This window comes from Tamandua tetradactyla, chromosome 11, assembly GCF_023851605.1.
Source record: "Tamandua tetradactyla isolate mTamTet1 chromosome 11, mTamTet1.pri, whole genome shotgun sequence".
Lineage (NCBI taxonomy): Eukaryota > Metazoa > Chordata > Mammalia > Pilosa > Myrmecophagidae > Tamandua > Tamandua tetradactyla.
Window position 1 is genome coordinate 77803672 of NC_135337.1, and position 25415 is coordinate 77829086.

Consider the following 25415-nt stretch of genomic DNA (forward strand, 5'->3'; position numbering starts at 1 on the left):
TCTCTCAGCCTCTTGCTTCTAGTGGGAAAACCCAGACAGCCCGTGTCAAGTTACAGATGGGGAAGTCGAGGCAGACAGGGGAGGGACTTGCTCGGAGCAGCTCAGCAGCTCATTTTGTGACCGGGCTTGGGGTGGCATTGGACGTCCGCTGTAGTCTCTTTGTGGAACTGAGCGGACCTTCCCCCTCCCTCTACTAGAAGCCCCATTTTCCAGATGGGGAAACTGAGGCCCAGAGACGACAGAGCTGGACGACAGGGCCCGTTCCCTCCCGTTCCTGTTCCCTCCAGCATGGACCTGATGGGTTCGATCCCCTCCCGCCCCAACTGAAGCGCGTCCTCGCAGCCCCCTCCCTACCGGCCCTGCCCTCCGCGACAAGGCAGCGTCCTCAGGGGACCGCCGGGGAGCACGGTGGGTAATTGTCCTGTTTTCTGTCAGCCGCAAGGCAATTCCCGGCTCGGGGCTGAGCTGTTGACACATCTCATCAAATCTGAATCCTCTCTCTGTCGGATAAATACGCGCTGTCTGTGGTATAAATATTTGAAAGGGGCTTTCTAATTAAAGTCTGTGTCAAGAATAGCAAGTAGGAGCCCCGGAGGCAGAATCAAACGGGCGTTTGACTTCCCTGCGCTTTTGAGCCGGCTTCTCCTGGGACTGCCCCACCCCCTTACCCCAAGGAGAGGGGCGGGGACCGGGGGCGCTGGGGGAGGGCCAGGAGGGGGCTGGCCAGGAAGGGAGCCAGGCTGGGCTGGGGGTCACAGTGTGACCTTGAGCTGGCCACACATCCTCCTGGGTGTGGTTTTTGAGATCCGGAGAGGAGGGGAGCAGAGGAGGGAAGAGGGGGGCGGGGGGTACCACAGGGACCAAGGCAAGGAAGGGGTGGCCTGGGGCTCTGGGGCCCTCCCCTTCCCCCTGGCACTTGTGATATTATGAGGGGCAGTTAATCAGGGGGTTTCTCTAGGGTGGGGCTTGGAAGCGCAGGTTCTGAAATCGCAGCCTGCCTGACCTTGGACTCCTTTTCCTGCCGTGAAATGGGGAATGGTTTTAAAAGCTGACCTCTTTTGAGCGTTTCCTGCCGGCCTGCCGGCCACCGTTTCTCGGTTGGTTCTTGCTTTCTTTAATTGAGCTATAATTCACATACCATAAAGCTCCACATTTAAAAGTGCCAAGTTCAGTGGCTTTTAGTGCATTCACAGAGCTGTGCAACCATCACCATAGTTTCCTTCCAGAATTTCCATCAGCCCCCAAAAATGCCCGGGGACCCTTAAGCTGTCTCTCCCCATTTCTCCCTCCCCTAGCCCCTGGCGACCACGAAATCTACTTCAGGTCTCTCTGGCTTTGCCTTTGCTGGACATTTCATATCGATGACATCATACAATACGTTGCTCCTTGTCACTGTCTTATTTCACTCGTCATCTCGTTTTCCAGGTTCATCCATGCTGCCACTTATATCAGGATTTCACTCCTATTTTTTCTTTTTTCTGAATAATATTCCATTGTCTGGATGGGTCACGTCTTATTTATCCCTCCATCAGTGGTTTGGGTTGTTCTCACATTTGGACTATAACAAATAATACTTTTATGAACGTGCATGTCCCTGCTTTTGTGTACACATATTCATTTCTCTTGGAGTGGAATAGTTACTTTCGTGCTTTCTTTCTTGGGATTCAGGGAGTTAATTCAACTGAGGCACAGAGAGGGGGAGCCACTTGCCCAAGGTCACAGAGCAGGGTGGGCTGGAGCCGGGATTTGAATCCAGGCGGCCTGGCTCCGGTACCCACACTCATAACCGCTGCAGTCAGTGTGTGGTATACAGTAGGTGCTCAATATATACTTAGTGTGAGAGGATGTCTGGAAGGGGTTCCTCTGTCCCTTCACTCACATGGAGCAGCCTGCAGGATCCCTGTACACAGTGGCCCAGGATGGGGTCTGCAGACTCCTAAGTAGCTCCTAATCTGACAGGGGAGACAACCTCTGCCCCCCAAGACCCCTAGACCCAGCTTTGCCTTCCATAATTCACAGTGCAGTGGGAAAGAGATGGCCTTACCCCCCAGAAGCCCCCAGTCTGATGGAGCAGGTAAATGCATGCCTTTATGGGCCCCAGTCTAATAGGGAGGCATGGTCCTGCCTTCAGGGGTTCTGGTCTGATGGGGGAGACATGGCCCTGTCTTCATAAGTCCCCAACTTCCCCCTGGAGGTGCCCAGAATGCGGCAAGTAAAGGTCTGACTCTGGAGCTTCATGAGTTTGAAGCCGGGTCCCATCCTTTAGTCTCGGGCAATCCCTGGCCAAGGAACCTCCCTCGTGGGTACCGTGGGGCAGTGGCAGAGTGGGTACCTGAGGGGGTGCTCACTAGGCTCCTGCAAGGAGAGAGCTCAGGCAGCTCCTGGCGCAGGCGGGCGTGGGCTCCGGCGGGAGGGAGGGCCCTCCTCCCCTCCCTGATGTCCTCCAGCTGCGAGGCAGCCCCAGGAGAGTTGATGGAGGAGATTTTGGATGAAGACTGACAGCTCCCGAGGACAGGATGACAGGCAGGGAGCTGGGGGGCACAGGGGGCTGTCAGCGGCGACGGTGGGGAGGGCAGGCTCCGGAGAGCAGGAGAGGATCAAGTGCAGGCCTGGGCACAGACGGTGGGCCCCCTGTCTCCCTAGAACCCTACCAGGGAACTGGGGGTCAAGAACAAAATTGATCCCAGGATTTGAGCTTGGAGAATAAAGCCTGAATGCCTCAAGGAGAAACAAGAATTAAGAGAGAAATTCTGGTGGCACAAGGAGGAGTGGAGCGGGGTGGTGGAAAGCTGGAAGAACTGGGGGAGACGCTCTTGAGTTTCTCCCTGCAGGCTTATTAATCCGTTTTCTTGTTCACGAAACATTTGTGGAACATCTCCTAAATTGCTGGATGCATTTAGGGGGATGGCTGAGACAAGCGGGAGTCTGGCAGTCAGACCCTAAGTGAATTCCAGTGATCTCTGCTTCCTGAAGTCCATGTCCTGTGATTCCTGTCCCCTCAAAAGTAGGTGGGACTTGTGATTTCCTTCTAACTGAAAAGGATGGAGCAAAGGTGATGGGAAGCCATTTCCAGCAAACTCTCTTGCTGGCTTGGAAGTAAGTTGTTGGAAGGGTCCACGTGGTAAGGAACTGAGGGTGGCCTCTGGCCAAGAGCCTGCGATAAATTGACTTTGGCCACTAACCATTTGAGTGAGCTTGGGAGGGACTTCTTCCTCTGTCAAGGCTTCAGATGGGACCCCACCCTGGCTGACCCCTCAACTGCAGTTGTGGGAAAGCCTTAAAAGAGAAGACACACCTGGATTTCTAATCCACAGAAGCTGTGTTCTTAAGTCACTAAGTTTGGGGCTAATTTGTTACGCAGCAGTGGCTTACTCATACAAAGAGAGACAGGTAATGAACACATGCCCTTGCCCCAAATATACTCCCCCCAAACTACCTAAGTACTTTATTTTTCATTGCACTTATCTGTTCCTATTATACATTGTTTTTTATTTTTTTACATTTATGTAAGTTTAATGTCTTATTCCCCCATTCTCCCACTAAGAATGTCAGCTTTCTGAGAGCGGCAACTTTTGTCTGTCAGGATTTCTTCTCTGCCACAACTGGGCCCCAAACAGAGCCTGACACATAGGCATTCAAGAAATACTTTGTGCCTGAGAAAATGGATCAATCAACATGCTTGGGGAAACTTCAATGAGTTTGTAGAGTTTAGTTCAAGGTCTGGCAAATGCTAAGTGCTGTGCACGCATCAGCTGATCTTGCTACGCCTTGAATAAGTTCTCAGGACACATCGAGGAGAGGGAGCCGGGGCCTGCCCTGGGGGTGATCTCGGCCAGCAGAGCTGCAGGGACACGATAAGCCTGGAAATGGGGGTCTGGGGGAGATCCTGGCCACTTTTCCCTGGAGGCTGGGGGGATGGACCTGGAACTGCAGAGCTCGATGACCCAGCGGGGGCTGGTGAACTTTCCAATAAGGGCCTGAGAGTAACTATTGTCAGTTCAGGGGGCCATTCAGTCTCTGTCTTAACTATTCGACTCTGCCACTGTGTGGCACAGAAGCAGCTACAGGCCATCTACAAAGACAGGCGTATACAGTTGTGTCCCAATAAAACTTTATTTATTGAAACAGGCAGGGGGCAGGATTTCGCCTCTGTGCCAGTTTGAATCTGCTGTGTACCCCAGAAAAGCCATGTCCTTTAATCCTCATTCAATATTGTTGGGTGGGATAATTTAATTTTTATTTTTAAATTTTATTAATAAAACCAGTCAACATAAAATATGAACTTTTTTTCATCACATAGTTGTATATTCATCATTATGATCGTTTCTTAGAACATTTGCCTCAATTCAGAAAAATAAAAAAAAAGAAAACAAAAAAATTCATACGTACAAGACCACTTACCCCTCCCTTTCATTGATCACTCACATGTCAATCTACTAAATTTATTTTAACATTTGTTCCCCCTATTATTTATTTCTTTTTAATCCGTATGTTTTACTCATCTATCCATAAGGTAGATAAAAGGAGCATCAGACACAAGGTTTTCACAATCACACAGTCACATTGTGAAAGCTATATCATTATTCAGTCATCTTCAAGAAACATCGCTACTGGAACACAGCTCTACATTTTCAGGCAGTTCTGGGTGGGATAATTTTTATTGCTTCCATGGAGATGTGACCCACCCAATTGTGGGTGGTAATTTTTGATTAGCTGGTTTCCAAGGAGATGTGTCTCCACTCATTCAAGGTAGGGTTGCTCACAGGAGCCCATTAAGAGGGGAACCATGTTGAAAAAAGCTTTAGAGCCACCAGGACGACAGAGTCCATGCAGCCAGGGGCCTCAGGAGCAGAAGGAAAATACCCCCTGGGGAAGCTTTATGAAATAAGGAGAGAAAGCTAGCAGACTTGCCATGTGCCCTAGCAGCTGAGAGAAAAATCCCGAACTTCATTGGCCCTTTCTTTGGAGTTAAGGTATCTTTCCCTCCATCCCTTAATTTGGACGTTTTCAAGGCCTTAGAATAGGAAACTTGCAATTTAATAAATTCCTTTTTTAAAAGTCGGTCAGTTTCTGGTATATTGCATTCCAGCAGCTTTTGCAAACTAAAACAGCTCCCCTACTTTGGTTTTGTGACCCTGTTTTAGCATACAATGAGGTTAAGATTGAATAATATTAAGCAGATAATAGTAACAGGTGGCAGCCTGGGGTGGGGGGGCAGGCAGCAATTGTGATGCTGGATTGGTAACAGTGAACGTCCAGGAAACAGTCAGAAAGAATGAATTGGGATGAACCAGGGCAATCCGAAATCTCAACATCTTTCTCAATGACTCCAGCTGGGTGATTAATTTTAAACAACAGTCTCTGAAGTGGGCACAGAATTCCAGATATTCTGCAAGATGCTGGATTTTGGGGGGTGGGGGGCCCAGGCGGTGGTGTGCCGGTGAATGTGTAACAACAGGCTATGGGTTGGGGAGGGGACTGATCTGTAGCGTTTGCCAATTTCCATGGTGCAAACACTCCCCACCCTGGCCGATTTTAAGCTACTAACATGGTGTTGGTAAGGACAGAGTTGGAAAGAGATATTCACTGTTGGATCTCACCGGCCACCAGTACCAGCCAGCTTCGGTGCCCCAACTGACAGGGCTTCAGAACCAGCCACGCTCCCCCACCCCCCCACCCCCAGGACCCTCAGTCCTGCCCTCTGCAGAGCAGAGCTGGGGGAGCTGTGATGTAAGGCCTGCCCAGGATCTCAGCAGGGAAGCTCTGTCCTGGACAGGCATTTGCCCTTGTCCACGAGGAAACACGCCCAGGAAGTTCCTCTTTCTTTACCAGGGGATATGGTTAATGCTGGGAAACCCAATGACAAAATGGGGGTCTTCAAGCCCCTGGGTGGTGAGGGTTTGCCACGGTCTCTGGGGAAGGGAAGGTGGGGGCTCCCCTGTCTCAGACTTGGAGGTGTACAGGGGGAGGGCTGGGAGGGGCCAGGTGGCACCTTCCTCCTTCCTGGGAGGGGGGATGGGTAGGGGAGGGTGGTCCGGGGCTCCAGGCTCCCCCTTCTAGTGCCCCAGAACCCCTAACAAGGGCCTTCACCCGGCCCACCAACTTCCCACATGCACAGCTGGGGAAACCAAGGCCCAGGTGGTTAAGGATGACATCTAACATTGAACCTGAACCCGGAGCGTGCCCACCTGGGCTGAGGGCTGTATGCGGATTATCCCCTCAGTCCCGGGACAAGCTCAGGAGGCTGTCATTTTGGAGAGGTGGCATCCCAAGCACGGGCCCTGCGGAGGCCACATGACAGGAGGCTTCATTCATTTGTTCCCACCCCCATGCTGGGCAGTGGGAGTACAGTCATGAATGAGATGGCCACAAAGAAGCATGTGAGTGGAAGAGGAAAGAGAACATTTATAATCAAAGGCCCTGCATGCCCCATCCCATCCCCTCCTGCTCTCCCCCTCGCTCCCTCAGCTTCAGCCACAGTCCTGCCTCAGGGCCTTTGCACAGGCCGTTCCCTCTGCCTGAAAGGCTCTTTGATCAAAGACCGCCTCACCAAGGAGGCCTCCCCAGACCAACCCCCTGTCCCAACCCTCCTTTCCTTAATTTTTCCTTAGCATCTTCTACCATTTAATTAACTTATGATGATTATTGTCCATTGCCTACTTCCCCTCGCTTGACTGCAAGCTCATGAGGCAATTTTTTTCCTCCTGTTCTGTTCATAGCCAAACCCCAAGAGCCTGACTCCTCACCTTGGTACCCACGGGAGGGAACTATAAATACCTGCAGGGTAACACAAGAACCATGCCACAGAACTGTGGTGTATACAACGATTGAATGTTGTGCTGCTACAGAAGGGAATGAAGTTGTGACCATGCAATGTTGTGAACGGACCTGTGGGACATTATGTGATGCAAAATAAGCCAGAAACAGAAGAGCAAATATTGTATGGTCTCATTTAGAAAACAATTAAAAGGAAATAGGGGCCTAGATTGTAAGCTCTTACAGCAGTCACATTTAGTCTGGAGCTGTAATTGTTACTTCTAGATTTTGAGAGGCTGTGTGATACTTGAATAACCTGGTATAGTCCCTGAATAACCTGGTATTTGGGTACTTGTGTGACACCTAAGATAGAGAGTAGGAGTTCTGCAGCTCTGAAAGTCAGCACTGCCACATAGAACTGTTAAAGAAATTGAAAAGGAGATCAGGCTTCAATTTGAGACAAGAATGAAGCCAATGAAAAAGGTCGGGACTAAGGTAAATCAGAATACAGGGCATGAGGCTTAGGTTCAGGTGGCAACTTGGCCAAGGGATGGTGCCCAGTGGTCTGATCAGGCGAGCAACTGGCCTGAGTGTTGCTGCAAGGATATTTCACGGCTGACTGATAAACCGCAAGGCCAGTGGATTACGCCATCAGTCAGTTGACTGCAGCTGCAGCTGATCCCATCTGCTATCGACGACAAAGGCGAGTCTCCCACCATGAGATAATCCAATCAGTTGTAGACTTTCAAGGAAGACTTTTTCACTGCTTCTTCCCTTTCCGGTTCAGCCAGCGAGCCTCTCCTGTGGAGTTCCTCCAGACCCTTCGTGGGAGTTGCCAGCTTCACAGCCTGCTCTGCGGATTTTGGACTCTTAAATTCCCACGGCTGCGGGAGACACCTTTATAAATCTTGTACTTACAGCTATCTCCTGTTGGTTCAGTTTCTCTAGAGAACCCTGACTAATACACAGGGGTAAGGAAGACATTGGTTGTACATTAGAACTTCACCTACTCTGTAAGCCCAAAGGAAGAGAGGTTTATTTTGCCCAAACCTAAATTTTCTGTAGCACATAACTCAACCTGTCTGGACAGATCATTTAAGAAAACCCAAACATGTGGAGCCCAGAATGAGAAGATGGGCTTATAATTCAGTATAGCTTAATGTAATATACAGGTACATCTCAGAGCATGTTGAGCAGATAATTTAAAAGTACTGGAAAAGCCCCTTGAGGGACTGGAGAAAAAAATATGGAACTATTAAACTTTACCACCAGGGAAACCTCTGATACTGTCTCAAACATCAGGGACTCCCAAGTCAATTTCATCTTTGATCTTGAGGCTTGCTCCTGTTAAGCTTATTTATGTAGTTGAGAAGCTTAGCCTACCTACAGGCATGCCTAAGAGTTGCTTCTGGAGGACCTCTTTTGTCGCTCAGATGTGGCCTCTCTCCAAGCCCAACTGCCCTCCCCAGTATGTGGGACGTGACATCCAGGGGTGAAATTCTCCCTGACATGAATGAGCCTGGCCCTGGCACCATGGGATTGACAATGCCTTCCTGACCAAAAGGGGAAACAAAGTGTAAAAAATAAGGTATCAGTGGCTGAGAGAGTTCAAACAGAGTCCAGAGCCTACTCTGGAGGCTACTCTTATGGAAGCTTCAGCTAGATAGACTAATTTAGCATGGTTTGCTAAGCCCCAACCAAAACCATTCCTGCCAACTGAGATTCTACAAAGGTTCCATGTACTATGATTACTTTCCAGAAACCGACAACCTCCAGATGGGTTCCAAGGCCAGACAGGTCCTGAAATGCAGAGGGCCCAGTCTCTCCAGAACATCAACTAGTTCCATCCCCCTACCCCATATTAGCAACAGCCGCTTCCAACATGAAAAAGTTAGAATGGGTATAGCCCAAATACCCCTAAGATTGGGGGAAAGATCAAAGGAGGGGGAGCGGTAACAGAGAGGATAGGATTAAACAAATGAGTATGACTGCTGAATCATTACACTGATATTTCTTTTAGCCTCCAGTGTCTTGGAGCAGCTAGAAGGAAAAAACTGAAATTGTGGAACTGTCACCCACACCAAACTCTGAAATCTGTTCAATAACTAAATATTGTGGTGTGCTTTGAAATTTATTGTTTTTTTGCATATATGTTACTTTTACCCACAAAAAGAATCATGTCAACAGGGGTCTCACCCTGTGGGGCCCCCTCGGATGCTGGCAGACAGCAGCATGTGCCAGGGCTGATTTGGGGGATGGGAGTGGACAAGGGACTAAATTATGTGTCCCGGCACAGACAAGTTCTCAATCTTACCCCACACCCCTGGGGTGTGAGCCCATTGTAAAGAGGCCCTCTGGAAGGGGTTATTTTCAGTTAAGACATGGCCCAGCTGATTCAGGGTGGGTTTTAATCTGGATTCCTGGAAGTCTTAGAAGACACCAGAAGCCAGAGTTAGAGGAAACAGTGGGAAAAGCTGGAAGCCGGATGCCAACAGAGTCTGGAAGGGAAGTCTGAGGACACGGCCCTGTGAGGGCAAAGCCGAGGAGCCTGGAGATCGCTGGCGGCTACGACCAGCACCAGGGGAGACAGCTGAGCCCCACCGATGCTTTAACCTGCACTTCTTTCAACCTCAAACCAGCGGGCCAGGAGCTCCCGCTGTTCCAGCCCACTCACTGTGTGCTGTCTGTCCCAGCGGCTTTTATTGGTTCTGGACAGCTCCGTGGAGGAATGGGACAGAGCCAACTCAGGTTGGGTGGGCTTACCACGAGCCCAAAGCGCTACCACCTGCCCAAAAGGCTGTCCAATCGAGGACCCGGGAGTTCCTGCCGCAGCTTCCGGATGCTGCTGTCCTGACCACCTGGCCAGGTGTGGGGTGAGATGGCTAGGCTCCTGAGATCACAGAAGGCTGGCAGTGGCAGCTTGCCTCCTTGTGGCTCTGGTTGGTTCCAAGGCCTCCGATGTGGCTGGAGCTGTCCCTGTGACCTCTGACCTGGGGCTCAGCTGCTACTGTCCTCACTGTCCGAGTATGCGCCCAACTGGCTGAGGGAGGAGGCACCAGGTGTCTGGGGTGCAGGGTCTGCCGCCTTCCCGTTCTGCGGGGTGCCTGGGGAAGAGGCGGGAGTCAGTCCCCGCCACACCTCAGCCCCACAGCCCACCTCCCACCTCCGGACAGGCCTGGAGGGGCTGACCCCAGGACACACCAGGAGGGTGGATCCCCCCATTTCTGCTTGCTGAGCTGTTTGGCCCGAGGTGGAGAGTGGTCTTAGGTCCGTCTGCTCTCTGACCTGGAAGCCCTGCTTCTACTAGACCTGTGGAAACCCCTCGGCCGAGTGGCCAAAGGTGTCTGTGCCACGAGTGCCCCCTGCTTGTTGATGACAGCAGAAAACGGAAGCTGCTCCGAACACCGAACTCAAACCATAGGCCATGGTGACAGAGGGATGCAGATCCCGGCCCTCCCAGCCCCCAGCCCCTGAACTGTGCGGCCCTGGGCGAGTGACTTCATCATTCTCGACTATGAGGCACAAATGGGGACAACAACTGTGCAGGTGACCAAGGCTCCGTCTGGACTGGGCCCCACAACGAGCGGCTGGCGTGAATCTGTGCCCAGAGCCTCACAGCTCCCCTAGGAGGGCCGTTCCCAGGATTCTCTGCATTTTAAAGAGCAGTACACGCAGCCCAGGCAGTGAAGCCCCTTGGCTGGAGCCACAGAACGAGCAAGCAGAGGTGCGGGGGTCCCTGGCATGCCTAGTCCCCCCATCTCCCAAAACCTGGGGGTTCGAAGGAGTTCATACAGATACCCGGCAGCCGAGGTGGAGACCCCTGGGAAATGGGCTGGGAGGCTGTCCAATGACAAAAGAAGATGGGGTGTGGTGTGGGGTTTGATATTTTGTTTCATACACTTCTATGTGACTTGGGTTTTAAAATCAAGCATGGGCTCCTTTTGAAAAAAAAAAAAATCTATCCCCTCTCCCCTTGCTGGGAGTTGGGGGGCACCCCACCTCCACCCCCCAAGGCAGAGGGAGGCACTGCTGCCCCTAGTGGCCGCTGGAGGCATTGTGCCCAGTTCCAGGGACCCAGGGGAAACTCACCTGTGGCAGGTGCGGCCTGGCCCAGCCCTGTGCTGCGGTCAGGGTCTGTCCTTTTCACCACGACCAGGCCTGACAGCTGGGGCCCACGACCAAGGGTGCTGATGCTCCGCTCCCAGCTCTCTGCCTTCCTCTTGGCCTTCGGGGCCTGTGGGGTCATGGGGGGCTATGGGTGAGTGGGCTGCCCCAGAGCCGCCTCCCCCCAGCCCCCGCCTGCCTGCTGCACCAGCTGCCACAGGGTTCTTGACTGCCTCCTTTCCTCTCTGCTCTAAACGCCTCTATGGCTCCCCACTGCTTGAAGGCTGGAACTCGAGGCCCCTCTCCTGGGGCTTCTCTTCTCCCCGGCCCACCTTTCGTCCTTCGATACCCAGCTCAAGCACCCCTGGCCTTGAGGCCTTTCACTGCAGCTCAAGGTCACATTGCGCATCCCCTCTGCTGTCTAACAAACCACCTCCCAGACTAGGCTGCACTCCTGGCTTGGCTGCTGCTGTGTCTGCAGGGCCACCAAGTTCTCAGCGCACAGCAGGCGCTCAACTGACATGTCTGAGTGAACGAGTGATAACGGGGACCTCCATGGTGCCAGGAGGGAGCCCTTCTACCAGCTTCATGCAATGAACAGAGGCCCCAGGCTGTACCTACTTGCAGGGAGCTCACCACCTGTGGGGTGGGGGGCAAAGAGTGATGATGCACGAGTCAATAATTAAACAGCACAATGTCGGCCTTGATAAGTGGTGTGAAGGACATCACAGCAGTGTGAGCGCGAGGGGAGGGGTGACCACTGTGGGGAGGGGGTGACCACCGTGATATGGTGGTCCAGGAAGGGCTTGTCAAAGAGGTGACACGTGAGTTAGCATGAGAACACCGAGGGGGCATTCCTGAGAGGAGATCTGAGGAGGGTACTCCAGGTAGAGGGTGCGGGGAGGGTGGCATGGCAGCTGGGGCCGCTGGCGCAGTGAATGGATGGGAGGAGGACGGTGTGCTGAGTGCTGGGCCGGGGGCTCCACCACGACCGAGGCCAACCTCAGTTCAGCAGGGGGAGAAGAGGGGAAATTGGCAAAGACAACAGAAGCTTTCTTATCCCAGCACCAAGGAATTAACTGATCCTCTCTCTGCCCTTCGTCAGACACCATCACAGCTTCCCCCAGCAGGTCAGGTGCTAAGTTACATGGCTCTGCTCCCAAACCTGTTTATGCTAGTTGTACTCATCGACATGTGGCCAAACCAAGGAAGGACAGGTGTGAAAAGGGAGATGCTGTTTCTGTAAAAGTTAAGGTGAAGGCTTTGCAAACGCTTGATAAAGGCATATTGTGTAAAACAAAACAAAACAAAACCACCTGTTATTGGATTTAGGTATAAGTAAAGGAACTAAAAATGACCGGGAAAAACAGTAAACAAATAGAAAAAGTCATACTGTTTTGAAAACTGGCTTCAATCTCTCGCTTTACTTTAAAAAAAAAAAAAGGAGGAAATAGTATTCTGGAAGGGTAGTTTATGTAAGAAAGCCAGTGTGAGAATTCAAGCAGGAGTCATATCCTCACGGAAAAGGTCTCGGTTCTACAACAAAGGACTGAAGGTGCCAGTGTGTGAGCTCCTTCCTGTCATTACAGAGTTCTTAGCTAGACAACACTGTCTCCACAAAAGACGACATCTCCCAATGTCCTTTGTGGCTGGATGTGGTCAAGGGGTTAAGTGCTGACCAATGGGCTGGGGGCAGAAGTTTAGGGTGATTTGGGGGATGCCCCTAAATGCCCTCCTCACTGCCCCTGGCCCCTCTCTACTGGCTGGGATGCAGATGTGGCAATGAAACACCTCTTGGCACGACGGGGCCAACCCTCCTTATTCCAGAAAGAAAAGCAAACTTCTGTCTTATTGAAGCCATTGTACTTTAACTAACAGGTTAAAGGAATGAAAATGAAATGTTTCTGAGAAATATATGCATATATACATATAGGTATAGATATTCCAAATCCCTTCTTCCCTTCTTTCTAGTAAGAGATGTCACTGGGCACTGGGCTGTCTGGCTAGGTGTGGCCACGTGACTAAGTTCCAGCCCCGGGGAGGGGAGAGGACCCCACCCCATCTGTGGCCAGACGTCCAGGCACTGGCAGGTGTTCCTCCAGGACCCTCTACCTCTCCAAAAGTGCCTACAGCCAGCTGTGACCACAGATTCGGAGTTGACCTGCTACGGATAGGCCGCACAAGGAGCTGGGAAGAGCCCGAGATGCTTGAAGTCCTGGACGGTCACCCCGGGAAGGTCAGGTGACCGAAGAATAAACTGCAAATTTGGGGGTCTCCATGTTTCAGCAGCTTACTCAGGAGCTGGCAAACTACAGACTCGTGGGCCCAGCATCTGTCTTCATGAGCGAGGTTTTATGGGCACAAGACTGTGCCTGCTTGCTTATGTATCACCTGTGGCTGACTTCACACAGCAACAGCAGAATTGAGCAGCTGCGGTGAGGACGTGTGGTCACAAAGCTGACAACATGGGTCTTTACGAAGACCCATGGGTCTTACGACAATCTGGCTCTTTACGAAACAGTAAGCTGACCCCTGGCCTCACCAGCCCCCACCTAACATGAGAGTGAATGGAGAGTCAGGCTGCCCCTCACCTCGTCCAATATGGCTGTGGGGTTGGGCCGGGTTCGCGGGCGGGGCGGGACGGGAGCAGCCTCGTCCTCAGAGTCAGAGTCTTGCAGCAAGCGTCGTTTTCTAGCTTCCTCCACCAAAGCCCTGTGGGGTGGAGCATGGGTGCGTGGGGACACATCCGGCAGGGGAGCAGGGCCTAGGACCCCCTGGAGAAGCAGAGAGGGGTCTGGTGCTCTGGGAGGGTGTGCTGACCCCGTGGCTGTTTCCAGTTCTCCTCGTGGACAAGATTTATCCCAGCAGAAAGGCCCAGAGCACAGTCAGCAAGGGACCAAGTCGGGGAGACCAGTGAGCAGGAAGGGGTGGCCTCACACACATCCCCCCCTTTCCTCATCGTTCCCAAGGCTGGAGGGTGGTTAAGGGCTCGGTCATCAGAATCAGCCTGTTTGGATTCCAATCCTGGCTGGGCAGCCTTCGGGTGGTTCCTGAGCCTCCCGGGCCCCGGTCTCCTCTTCTGCCATGCTGTTCCTGCCAACCGCCAGGGCTGGTGGTGAGGGAGGGAGTCAAAACATGGCCAGCACCCACAAGGGCCTCATAAATTCCAGCTCCCAGACCTGTTTGTCGTTCTTACCATGACCCCTCCACTCGTTAGGTGCCCCCCGACATCTACTACAAGCTCAAGAATGTTCAAGGCCCTGGGGATGTGGGAAAAGCTGGGCAAAGGCCCTGGTCCCACAGAGTTCAAACCCTAAAAGGAGGGGAGAGAGATGAAAACCAGCAGAGGAGTGATCAGAGAGAAGCTTTAGGGATTGATGGGTGCTAAGCAGGAAAGAGTTAACACGGCAGGCTGGGAACCCGGATTCTGGGAGGCTCTCCAGCCCCCCAAACTGTACCTCAACAGTGCAAATATTGTGGTTTAGGAAGAACACCTGCTTTCCTTTTGGGGCGCCTGGAAGAGGTGCCCACCTGACGAGCCCTGGATAAAAACCCTGGGTGCTGGGTCCCTATCACTTCCCTTGGAGACAGCATCCCACACGTGCTGTCACCACCTGCTGAGGGAAATGAGCGCATCCAGTGCGACTGCAGGGAAAGGACTCAGGAAGCTCCTGCCTGGTCTCCCCGATTTGGCCCTTTGCTGAAGGTGCTCTGGGCCCTTCTGCTGTGATACAACCTGTCTGTGAGGACAATTCCTAGCAAATCCCTGAACCTGGGTTGTGCTTTGGGGACCCCAACACCGATGCCAAGAGAAAGTGAGATAGATGGGTGGGGAACAGGGAAGGCTTCCCCAAGGTGACACCTGGAAAGGGGGATGCAGACAAAGGGATGGTCTGTGCAAAGGCTGGGAGGTGGGGCCAGGCTTCCTGGACCCCTGGGCCTGCGGCTCAGCCCCACCCCGGACTCACGCCGTCTCCCTCTCGTCCTCCTCCTGCTCCTGCTTCTGCCGCTCCTCCTCAGACAGGCGGTGCTGCCGGAGCATGGCCTCGAAGTCCACGTGGGCTTGCCGCTGGTTCAGGTCCTTGAGCTCCTGCAGGTTCTCCAGGACCTCCATCTCCAGCTTCGAGTCCTTCGTTCGGTTCTCCAGCACCTGGCAGGCACAAAGGCACAGGGGTTGGTCTGCCAGGATTCCACCCAACCCCGGAGCCTCGACCCACGGCACCCAAGTCCCACCTCTGAACCCATTTCACAGGTGCTGGGAGAGGAGGTGACCCAAGGGCACGGCAGAGCCTGCCAAGCTGTCTCTTGGTAATAAACATAATGAAGCACCGACCATGTGCCAGGCCCCGGGCTAGGATGTTTCCAGACAGAATCTGATTTTATCCCCATTGCAAGCCTCACTTTATAGAGAAGGAAGCTGAGGCTCAGAGAGGTGACTCTGGAGCCAGGAAGGTTGGAGTGTGACTCCTGCGTTGTCTGGCTTTGCTTTATCTACCCCTGAAAAATGGTAGTGGCAGCAGTTTCAACACATGGCCACAAATTCTTGGAGGCTCCTCCCTTTAAAAGGTGGAGCCTAAGTCCCTGCCACTTGAGGGCAGGCTGGATTTTGGTTTCCTTCTTTTTCTTTTTTTTTCGTGGGGGGGAACGTGCACAGTCGGGGAATTGAACCCGGGTCTCCCACACGGAAGGCGAGCATTCTACCACTGAACCACCTGTGCACCCACTGTGGACCTTGGTTTCTAATGAACAGAAGACGACAGAAGTGGCAGCAAGTGACTTAGAAGTGTTGGTCATAAAAGGTAGCTTCCTCCCGGCTCTTCCTCTTGGATCTCTGGCTCTGCAGGAAGCTGGCCACCATACTGTGTGGCCACACAAGCAGCGCCATGGAGAGGCCCAGCTGGTGGGGAACTGAGGTCTCCACCCTCAGCCACGGATGCAAACCAGCTTAGAAGCGGCTCCTCCAGCCCTGGTCAAGACTTCCGATGATGTGGCCGCACTGACAGCTTGACCACCACCTCACAGAGAGAAACCAAATGACAGTCACCCACCTAAACCCTTCCTGGATCTCTGACCCTCATCAGCTGTGTGAGATAACAGATGTTTGGTTGTTTTTAAGTTGATAAGTTTTAGGGTAACTTGTTATGCAGCAACAGCTGACTGATACTGGGTTAATAAGCCACTGCTGACCAGCAAAGAAGAGACTGAGGCCGCACATGGGCAGCACTGAGCAGCTCCAGGCACACAGCAAACCATTCGAGGCCCATCTCCCCTCCTGCTGCTCTGCACAATGCCGAAAAAGTCAGATAAGGGCTGACGTGGTTTGCTCGGAAAACTCTCATTTGGCAGAGGCACGAGGTTCAGGAATAGAGGAAGAAATTGGGAGGGGAGAGGAGGGCACATATTCTTTCTAATATTTGTAAGAACAAAAAAAAAAGCCCACCAGGAGGTAAAAGTAATGTATTCTGTGGATTAGCAATAATAATATTGATATTTACAGAACACTGACGATAGGTCCGGCTCTGTGGGGGAGTTTGACATGCATGAACTAATTTAATCTTCCTCAAAACCTTAGAAGGAAGGCATGTTATCAAAAGTACTTTATGGTTGAGAACACGGAGGCACAGAGAGGCCAAGTGACTTAACCAAGGTCACACAGTCAAGACTTGTTCAAGAAAACTTTTAAAACGTTTAAGGTTCTCTTGACTTAATACCCAGTAGCCTAATAGGTCAGAGAGACCTTGTTAGAAAACTGGGGGATAGGTGGCTGCAGGAAGCATCTTTCATTCTGAAGGCCAACCTCCTTCCCTGCCGCATTAGTCAGCTATTGCTGTGTAACAATTTACCCCAAATTGTGTGGCTTAAAATGACACAAATTTGCTCTCTTTCAGTTTTACAGGCCAGGGGTCTTGAATGGCATGGCTGGAATCTCTGCTCAGGGTCTTGTATGGCTGAACTCAAGGGACTGCAGTCTCGTCTAAGGCTCAGGGTTCTCTTCTGAGCTCGTTCAGGTTGCTGGCAGAGCTCAGTTCCTTGTGGGTGCCGGACCAAGTTCCCTGTTTTCTCATTGGCCATTGCCCGGAGGCTGTTCGCAGCAACCAGAGGCCACTCACTGCTACACATGGCAGTTGCCCCTTTCAGGCCAGCAGGAGGGTCTCTGCCGTTTCACCCAGACTAAAGGCCCCCGGGGATAAAACCAGACTAGTGTGGAGAACCTCCCTTCTCAAGGTCGACTGTTGTCAGGTAACTGATCCCAACCACAGGAGCGAGATTCTTCAGGTCCACAATCTGGGAATCCCACAAGGCGTGGTGTGTGCCCCGGGAACCCAGTTCTTGGGGATGCGCTTGTTGGAAGCGGTTAAGTACCCCAGAAAAGCCTATGTTCTTGCAGCCCATCCCTGCGGAGGCAGACCTAGTGTGGGTGGGCCCTTGTACTTAGGGTGCTCCCATGGAGATGCGACCCAGCCCATTCAAGGTGGGTTGTAATTGTCTTGCTGGAGCCCTTCTGAGAGGATAAAAGACAGAGACATTTTTGGAGAGAGACACATGCAGACAGCAGAGAGATGAAACCAAATAAAGGATGCAGAAAGCAAGCGAGCACCCCAGGAGAAGCCAGAAGGACCCACAAGAGCTGAGAGAGCCGCTTTTTAAACCAGAACCAGGAGAGAAGGACCAGCCGACGTCGCCATGTGCCTTTCCACGTGACAGAGGAACCCTGGATGTCACCGCCATTCCTCAGAGAAGGCAGTCTTCTTCTTGAGGCCTTAATTCGATGCCATTTTCATTGCCTTACAAACATTAATTTGTAACCTACTAAAATCCACTTTGAAAAAGTCTAACCCAATAAGTTAAGTATGTTTGCGTTTGTTTGTTATATATTTTTTTAAATATTAAGAATTAAAAAAAAAAAAAAAAAAAAAAAAAGCCTAACCCATTCCTGGTCTATTGCATTCCAGCAGCTTTAGCAAACCGGCACAGGGGACACCTCAGCTCCTGCCACCCACCACGCCCCTGGGCCAGGAGGGGGCGCCGCTGCACACGTGTGCACACACCCAGCAGCCACTCACCTTCATGGGGTTGTTCAACTCCTCGTCCTCTCGCTCCTTCTGCACCCTCTTCTCTTCCTCCTCCAGGAGCTTCTCAGCCTGGAAGTTCCGCGTGGCTCCGTGCTCCATGGTGTAGTCTGTGTTCTCAGGGTCCGTCTGTGGGGAAGAGGGACAGGTGAGCGTCAGAAGCTTCTTCTAAGCACCTACCATGCTCTGGGACATTTTGTGCCCCTTTTAAAATTCTTCGACCTTTTCTAGTTTCTTTTTCTTATCTTATGGCTTTGTCAAGGCGGGGTTTGGGTATCTTTCTTTATAGGACTTCCCGTCGCCTTGTGCAGAAATGCCTGTCTCCTTCACATGGTTTGAAGACCCTTCCCCGCCTGCCTCCTTGCAGCCCAATGCCCTCCAGGTTTCCCCACCCTCAATTTCTGCAAAGAGAAGTCTCCAGCCTTTGCATAGTTCACCCCTCATGTCTATCTTTTTTTGCATTTCTTCTTGATTATCAAATGCACATTCAAGTATATGTTATGTTTGTTTCTATTTGTGTTTATAAAACACAGAGACCTGGAAGAGAAAAGGGACCTCAGTGAAAAAACGAGAGACATGCATTGTCTGGGGTTTCGTTGGCAGTCACACACCGACGTCGGTCTCAAGTGTGGGCAACATATCTCGGTAAGGTCAGGGACACTGGGAACTCTTTGAGCTATTCTTGTAACTGTTCTATAGATCTAAAATTCTTCCAAAAATAACAAGTTCATTATTAAAAAAAAAGAGAGAGCGGGGAAAGAGAACATTCCCCATGTGCATGTGCTCAGGGTAATAAAGATTTGGGGTGACCTTTGCCCCCAGGTCCTATAAAGTAGCCTTTAATGGATTTCCTGAGCGGTAGGGGTGTCTGTTCTTCACGGGGGGCCTGGACACCCCAGAAACACCAATCATGTAATGAGGGGCCTGGGGCTCTGAGCCTCTGGGGAGGGAAGGGGGCTGGAGATTAACTTCCACCACGTGGCCAGTGCTTCATCTGGCGTGCGTAACTAGTGAAATCCCACAATAAACTGGACACTGAGGCCCTGGTGAGCATCCCTGGTGGGCCAGGCCCCTGGAGGAGAGTCACACGCTATTATGCCAGGAGGGGGCCACACCCTGACCCTGCAGGAAGAGGGCGCAGACCTTTGTTTTTCTGCGTCTCTTCCCTGGGCTGGTTCTGATTTGATCTTTTTGGCTGTAACAAAGTTGTCTGCTCCTGTGCACTGGGGCTGGGTGGGCAGGGGCAGACAGGAAGACCGATTTCCACTCTTACACTGAAGTGCTATTTACCTTTTGTATTCACCACAAGTGTATATACTTTGAGATATGTGTGTATACATATTTTAATCCTGGTTGCTTAATTACCTGAAATCCTTCTACCAGAGATGCCAGTCTGTGACATTTTGCTGAGCTTCCTTCAGTTTTGAAAATTTTTAAAATTCCATGTATATTCACTGATGTATGAATCATACGCCTACTTTATAAATCAGGTTGGACATTATTTTCTGGAAATAACCCAACTGTCCTGAATGGATACACAAAATGTGGTCCAGCCATACAATGGAGTATTATTTGGCCATAAAAAGGAATGAAGCCTTGATACATTTGCCAACATGGATGCACCTTGGGGACATGATGTCGAGTGAAAGAAGTCAGACATAATAGGACAAACACTGAATGATTCCATTCATAGGAAATTCCAAACCAGGCAAATCCAGAGAGACAGAAAGTAGACTGGTGGTTGTCAGAAAGAGGAGTGACTGCCAAGGGGTACAGGGATTCCTTTCAGGATGATAAAAACATTCTGGAATTAGATAGTGGTGTTGGTTATAAAACTTCTATGAATACACTAAAACCCACTGAACTGTACTCTTTAAGTGGGTGAATTTTGCTTTTATAAACTTCATCTCAATAAAACTGCTGTAAGAAAGTAAATAGTTAAAATAAGTAATTAGGCAACGTCCCTTGAGAGATGGGAGAAAGAATATGAAACTATTAAACCTTACCATCAGGGAATCCCCTGATACTGGGTCAAACTTTAGGGACCCCCCCCAAAAACAAAAAAGTAATTAAAAAATAGAATGTTTCTTTTAATTAAATCTTACTTTTCAATTAACAAAAAACACAAGCTTATGGCCAAAGAAAAAAAAAATTCTAACAGTACAGAAGAATCTGAAGAGAAGACAGTAAGTTCTTTCTGTTCTGTCCCCAGATGCTCAGTATCACCCTAGTGATAACTATTAAAAGTAAAAAAAAAAAAAGTGATTTTTTAAATTGACAATTTAACAATCCACTGTACAATGAACTGTCCGTCTAATCTCCTGTTACTGTGTCTGAGTTGCGTCTAGCCTTTTGTCTTTTTATAAATAATACTGCAAGTAATATCCTCCCCCAAATCTTTTGTCTGCTGCCTGGAGATAAACTGAAATGGGTGCCCTGGAGGGAGGGTGTGTGAACAGGAAGATCCAGGGGGCCTCCCTGACCCAAGGGCTGGAGAGAAGGAGCTGGGGGTCGGCCGCCCTACCTTGAAGGTGATCTCTGCCAGGCAGCGCGTGCACTTGATGTAGAAGCGGAAGATGGGCAGGCCCAGGTATACCTCATCCTGCACTGTCTCTTTGCGCGCATTGAACTTTTTGCCCTTGTAGATGTACTCTCCACACGTCTTACATCTGGGGGGGGAGGCAAAGCAGAGGGACTTGAGTTGTCTCAGAGCTCCAGCTTCCCGAAGCTACAGCATTCGGGAAGACGGTGGCTTGTACGCCTCCTGGGACAGGGCGCTCCCTCCCTGTTGAGGTGGCCTGCCCCACCGTGGGTGCTCATTCCCCCTGCCTGGTGCACCTTTCTCCTCATTTTTGTCGGCCTGGGTATCACCTGGAGTGCCTCCTCCTTGGTATGCAGCCCCACCTCGCCTGTGGAGCCTCCCCACTAGGTAAGACTTGCGTGTCGTACACACTCAAAAACAAGCCTGGTGTCAACGGGGCACCATCTGCCTACCCAGTCCAGCGCTTTGGCCTCTTGGCTGTTTCCCTTGGGCCCCGGCTGTGATACCAGTCATCCTTTAGGTCTCAGCTCCACACTCATCTCCTCTGATGCTCCTCCCCTCCCCCCCCAACAGTTAAGCACCCCCTCTTCCCTGCTGGCACCCCAGCCACTCATCCGCCTGCCCATGTAAGGTATTTCCCAAACACCTCGTGTGAATCCCCCTGAGTTCTTATCATCTCTACTCCCCATCTGACTGTGGGCTCCAGGATAGGGACTTTTTCTATTTTGTCTCCAAGGGTCCCCGGTACCCAGTGTATTTCCTGACAAACAGCAGGTGCCAAATAATGTTTGCTGCATGAATGAATGAATGAATGAATGAAGGGGAGAGAGAAAATAAACAGGTCAGCCTTGCTTCAACACAGGCTGGGTATCATCAAACGAAAGGTGTCTTTGATTGTTAGGTGCATCCAGTTTTGGATGTACAAAAATGGAGAAAATTCTGGGTTTTAAAATAGGTAAAATACAGTCATTACAAAGTGCTATGAAGACCAGTGGGTACAATGGGGAGAATAATGAAGGGATCAGATGGGGGGTTGGAGGGCCTCTCTGAGTAGGGAGGCCTGAGCCAGGATCTGAAGGATGAAGAGCAGCTGGCTGCGGTGTGAGTGGAGGGAGGAGTGATCCTGGCAGAGGGAAGGGCTTGTACAAAGGTCCTGTGGCAGGAAAGAGCTTGGTGTGTTGGAAGAAGCTGAAATGTGCCTACAGAGGGCCCTACTCAGGCTTCACTTCTGTGCTCACATGGTAAGTCGTGATCAAGTTAGAACCAAGATAGAACCAGGGGGTTCTACTGAGCTTGGGGAATTTAGTCCTGAAAGGTGAGGAGAGATTCAGAGCAGTCACTTGCTCCTAGAGTCAGGGCTAGTGACATGGTCCGAGTGCCGGGCCAGGGCACTACACTGTGGATGCTGGGACCCGGCTCTGTTTGCCGCAGTTGGCGAGAGGGTATAGGGGCCATCAGGGGTCTGCTCACCTCATGTTGAAGGGGGCCATCAAACGCACCACATACTGCCGGTCTTTGGGGAGCTTGAGCTTGGGGATCTTTGACGGGTCGAAGTCCGGCGGGTAGTATTTCTGCAAGGGGAAAGATGCATCAGGATGAGCTGTACTCAGACTCAGAAGCGGGCCCTGGATATAGGGAAGGGGCTTTGGGGAGCCATGTTGGGGGCCCCCAAGACCACCCGGGCTTTGCTAATTTGCTGGAAGGCCTCAGAACTCAGCATACAGTCATGTTCATGGCTTGGACTTATACCAAAGGATACAAAACAAAATCAGCAAAGGGAACAAGCATGTGGAGCCAAGCCTGGGGGAGACCAGGCACAAGATGTGCTTAACTCCTCAATTTGTCCGGCAATAAGATGTAAAACATGGGAAGTTGTTCGAGACTAAGAAAGTTCATTAGAGATTCGGTGCCCAGGATTTTCCTTGGGGGCTGGTCAAGTGGGCACCTTTGCCTGGCACGGGCCTCAACTCCAGACCCCTAGAGGGACAGCAGGTGTATAGTGCAAACATTGTTGTGTATACAAATTGTTTAGAAACAGCATGCTCCCTCTTATCAACCAGGATGGGGGGAACCCTCCTCAAACCTAAGTTCCCAGCTGCCAACCCTTCTGAGGATGGCATCCTCCAACCTGTCATATTAACTCTTTTCTGCACGGGAACTCAAGGTGGGAGAAGCAAGGAGGGTGAGTTCAGATCATAAAAAAACAACTCCATCAGATAACCGGGGAGTAAAGCACTTTGATTTTGAGCACCTACTACACGCTTGCCTCATGCTTCCTTACAATGATGGTGCCAGACAGAGAGCAGTGTGCCCATTTTACAAAGGAGTAAGTGAGAGCTGGCGGCCTCAGCTCCTCAGGGTCACACAGCCTGAGTAGTAGAGCTGGGATTCAAATCTAGAGACGTGATATGGTACAATGATTAAAGGTGGGGACTGCAGAGTTGGAGGGTGTAGGTTCCACTCCTCCACTCTCTGGCTCTCCCCCTATCATCCCTGAACCTCAGTTTCCTCAACAGAAGCGTGCAGATAAGTTAAACAGCTGCTGGAGGGGACTACTGAGAAGATCTGATAAGGAAAAGCTTGGTGCCTGGGACGTGGAAGTATCTGCCAAGAAATAAGGGAAACGGATGAACTCCTGGTTGGATTCTCAGGGTGGAAGAAAGTGAATGGAGTCCAACACCGGAATCTCCAGCCACGGTGCCCTTTCCTGCTGCACTGTTAAGCGCGGGCTGAGGCTGGACTCTGCATATTGGAAGCTCTTCACAGGTCAGTTCTCTACTCCATCCTGACATCCTGGACTTACATACTTCTGGGCCAGGGAGCTCACCATCTTTCTGGGAGAACATCCACCGAGATTAGGGGAGAGGGGGGGAGCTCGGAATTTGGGGCCTTCTCCAGAAGCCGAATCCCTGCGTTTCAGAGATAGCCTCCACTCCACTCCACCCCACCCCGAGTCCTCGTTTTCCTTCAACAGAGTTGGAAGAGGAAGTTGAAGCAGCTGGGAGAATCCCCAGCACCGTGACTTAAAGAGCTTGGCAGCGCCTACCCCCTCCAAGGCCCAAGATTAGTTAGAACCAGAATGGGGCGGAGCTTAAGAGAGCCCCGCCCCTGGAGAGAGCAGCATAGGACAAGGCCATCAATATTTTTTAAGGAAGCTCCGCTCCCCAAAGGAAGCGATTGGATAAACTCTTCAGAGAATCCAATCAGGGTAACTAATTGCGGAAACATCTTAAGCTCCGCCTAAGCGTTAATTTGATGCTTTTCCCCAGTGGGAGGGGCTAAGCGAAGCCCCACCTCCACGGAAGGTGATTGGGAGCAGTTGGCGAAAACCCGCCCCGCGGAAGGCCGTTGAGAAAGCCCCGCCCATGGGGGGGGGAGAAGGGAAAGGATTCCAGTAGGAGAGCGTAAGAGGCCCGCCCTTGCCGGAGCTCGGAGACGTCCCTCCCTGAGAAGCAAGCCCCCTTCGCCCACCACTTACGTTTAAAACTTTTCGCTCCGACATCTTTACCTTCCACTCTTCTCACAAACACAGGAGGACTGCTTAGGCGCGATATTAAGCCACCCTTCCAAGACCGGTCCGGGTACTTCCGCAACGTCACTTCCTCCAGCTACGTTCATTGGCTACCGCCTACGCAACTTGCCTTCTTCATTGGCTCAGCTTCCCGCCTGTCAAGACCCGAATCCTGCCGCGGTCCTTCCGGGGCAGAAACCTCTTTGGGGCGGCGTGAAGGTTCCGGGTGCGCGACCTGAGTTTTGGAGCTGTGTGGGGGACCCCTGCGCCCCTGAGAGGTGGGCGTCGACTCATTGTGTGATGCTACAGCTTTGGCAGTGTGGCCGTGTGATTGTGAAAACCTTGTGTCTGATGCGCCTTTTGTCTGCGGTATGGACAGATGGGTGAAACATATGGATTAAAAATTAAAAATCGGGGGAACAAATGTTAAAATAAATTGAGTGGATCGAAATGCTAAGTGATCCATGAAAGGGAGGGGTCAGGGGTATAGAAAAAAAATAGGGGAAGCTAAAGGCTAAAATATATTGGGCGGATGGAAATACTAGCAGTCGATGAGAGGGAGGGGTAAGGGGTATGGTGTGTATGCGATTTTTTTTCATTTTCTTTTTCTCAATTGTTGAAGATGGTCTAAGAAATGATGGTGGTGACGAATAGACAACTGTGGGATGATATTGTGAGTTATTGATTAGATGCCAGGAATGGAATGCTCATATGGTAAGAATGTTCGTGTTTGTATGTTGTTATGTTTAAAAAAAAAAAAGCTAATGAATTCCTGTTGTTTAAGCAAAAAAAAAAAAAAGTCGTAACACGACTTGGCCGCTGGTCGCGACGCCCCAGCTGTCCATTCTTTTAAACCACAAACTGTGTAGATGACCCTCCCTGCATGCTGGACTCCGGAAACCCAGACGCCATTCCTGTGTCCTTAGGGTCCCCCCAGGGGTGGGGGCTGGGGCCGCTGTCAGGGGCTGCATTTTTGTAACTGAGAAATTAAGATTTAAGGGATCATTATGGTTGTTGAATCATTATACAGACCTTCTGTTCTTTCTCTATTGTACAAAAAATTAATACCTGAAAGTACTGAAAAACTGAGCTAGTCTCACCCTGGTTTCTACTTGACTATTCTAACCATAACAGCCCCATCTCCCTTTGTTTGAATCCAAAAACAACCTCGAACTCCCTGGACTGGGGGGGGGGGGGGGGGCGCACAGAGGTTTTTGTTTGTTTGTTTTCTTATCAAAGCATCTTTGAGTGACACTTCAATTTTATAGCTAGACCGAATTCCACATGCCAGGAAGGGGTGAGACATAGAGTGTCGATATGATTGATGGTGAATTTATCAACACAACATAGAGAACATTTCAAGAATTACTAGTGTTGAGGAGGGAGAAATGCTTAGGAGAAATGTGAAGAAAATATTTTATATGTTTAAGAT

At 51.0% G+C, this 25415-nt stretch overlaps 1 protein-coding gene across 1 annotated transcript; it reads right to left on the bottom strand.

Annotated features, from left to right (window-relative positions):
• Positions 1–6200: 6200 nt before the first annotated feature.
• YJU2 (YJU2 splicing factor homolog) lies at positions 6201–24202 on the bottom strand. The gene is made up of 8 exons (XM_077121122.1): positions 23951–24202; positions 21943–22043; positions 20455–20599; positions 17925–18059; positions 14829–15010; positions 13452–13572; positions 10846–10990; positions 6201–9860 (listed from the first exon to the last, which is right to left on the bottom strand). The coding sequence occupies exons 1-8, from the start codon at positions 23972–23974 to the stop codon at positions 9754–9756; spliced, it is 960 nt and encodes a 319-aa protein (XP_076977237.1). The 5' UTR covers positions 23975–24202; the 3' UTR covers positions 6201–9753.
• Positions 24203–25415: the final 1213 nt, after the last annotated feature.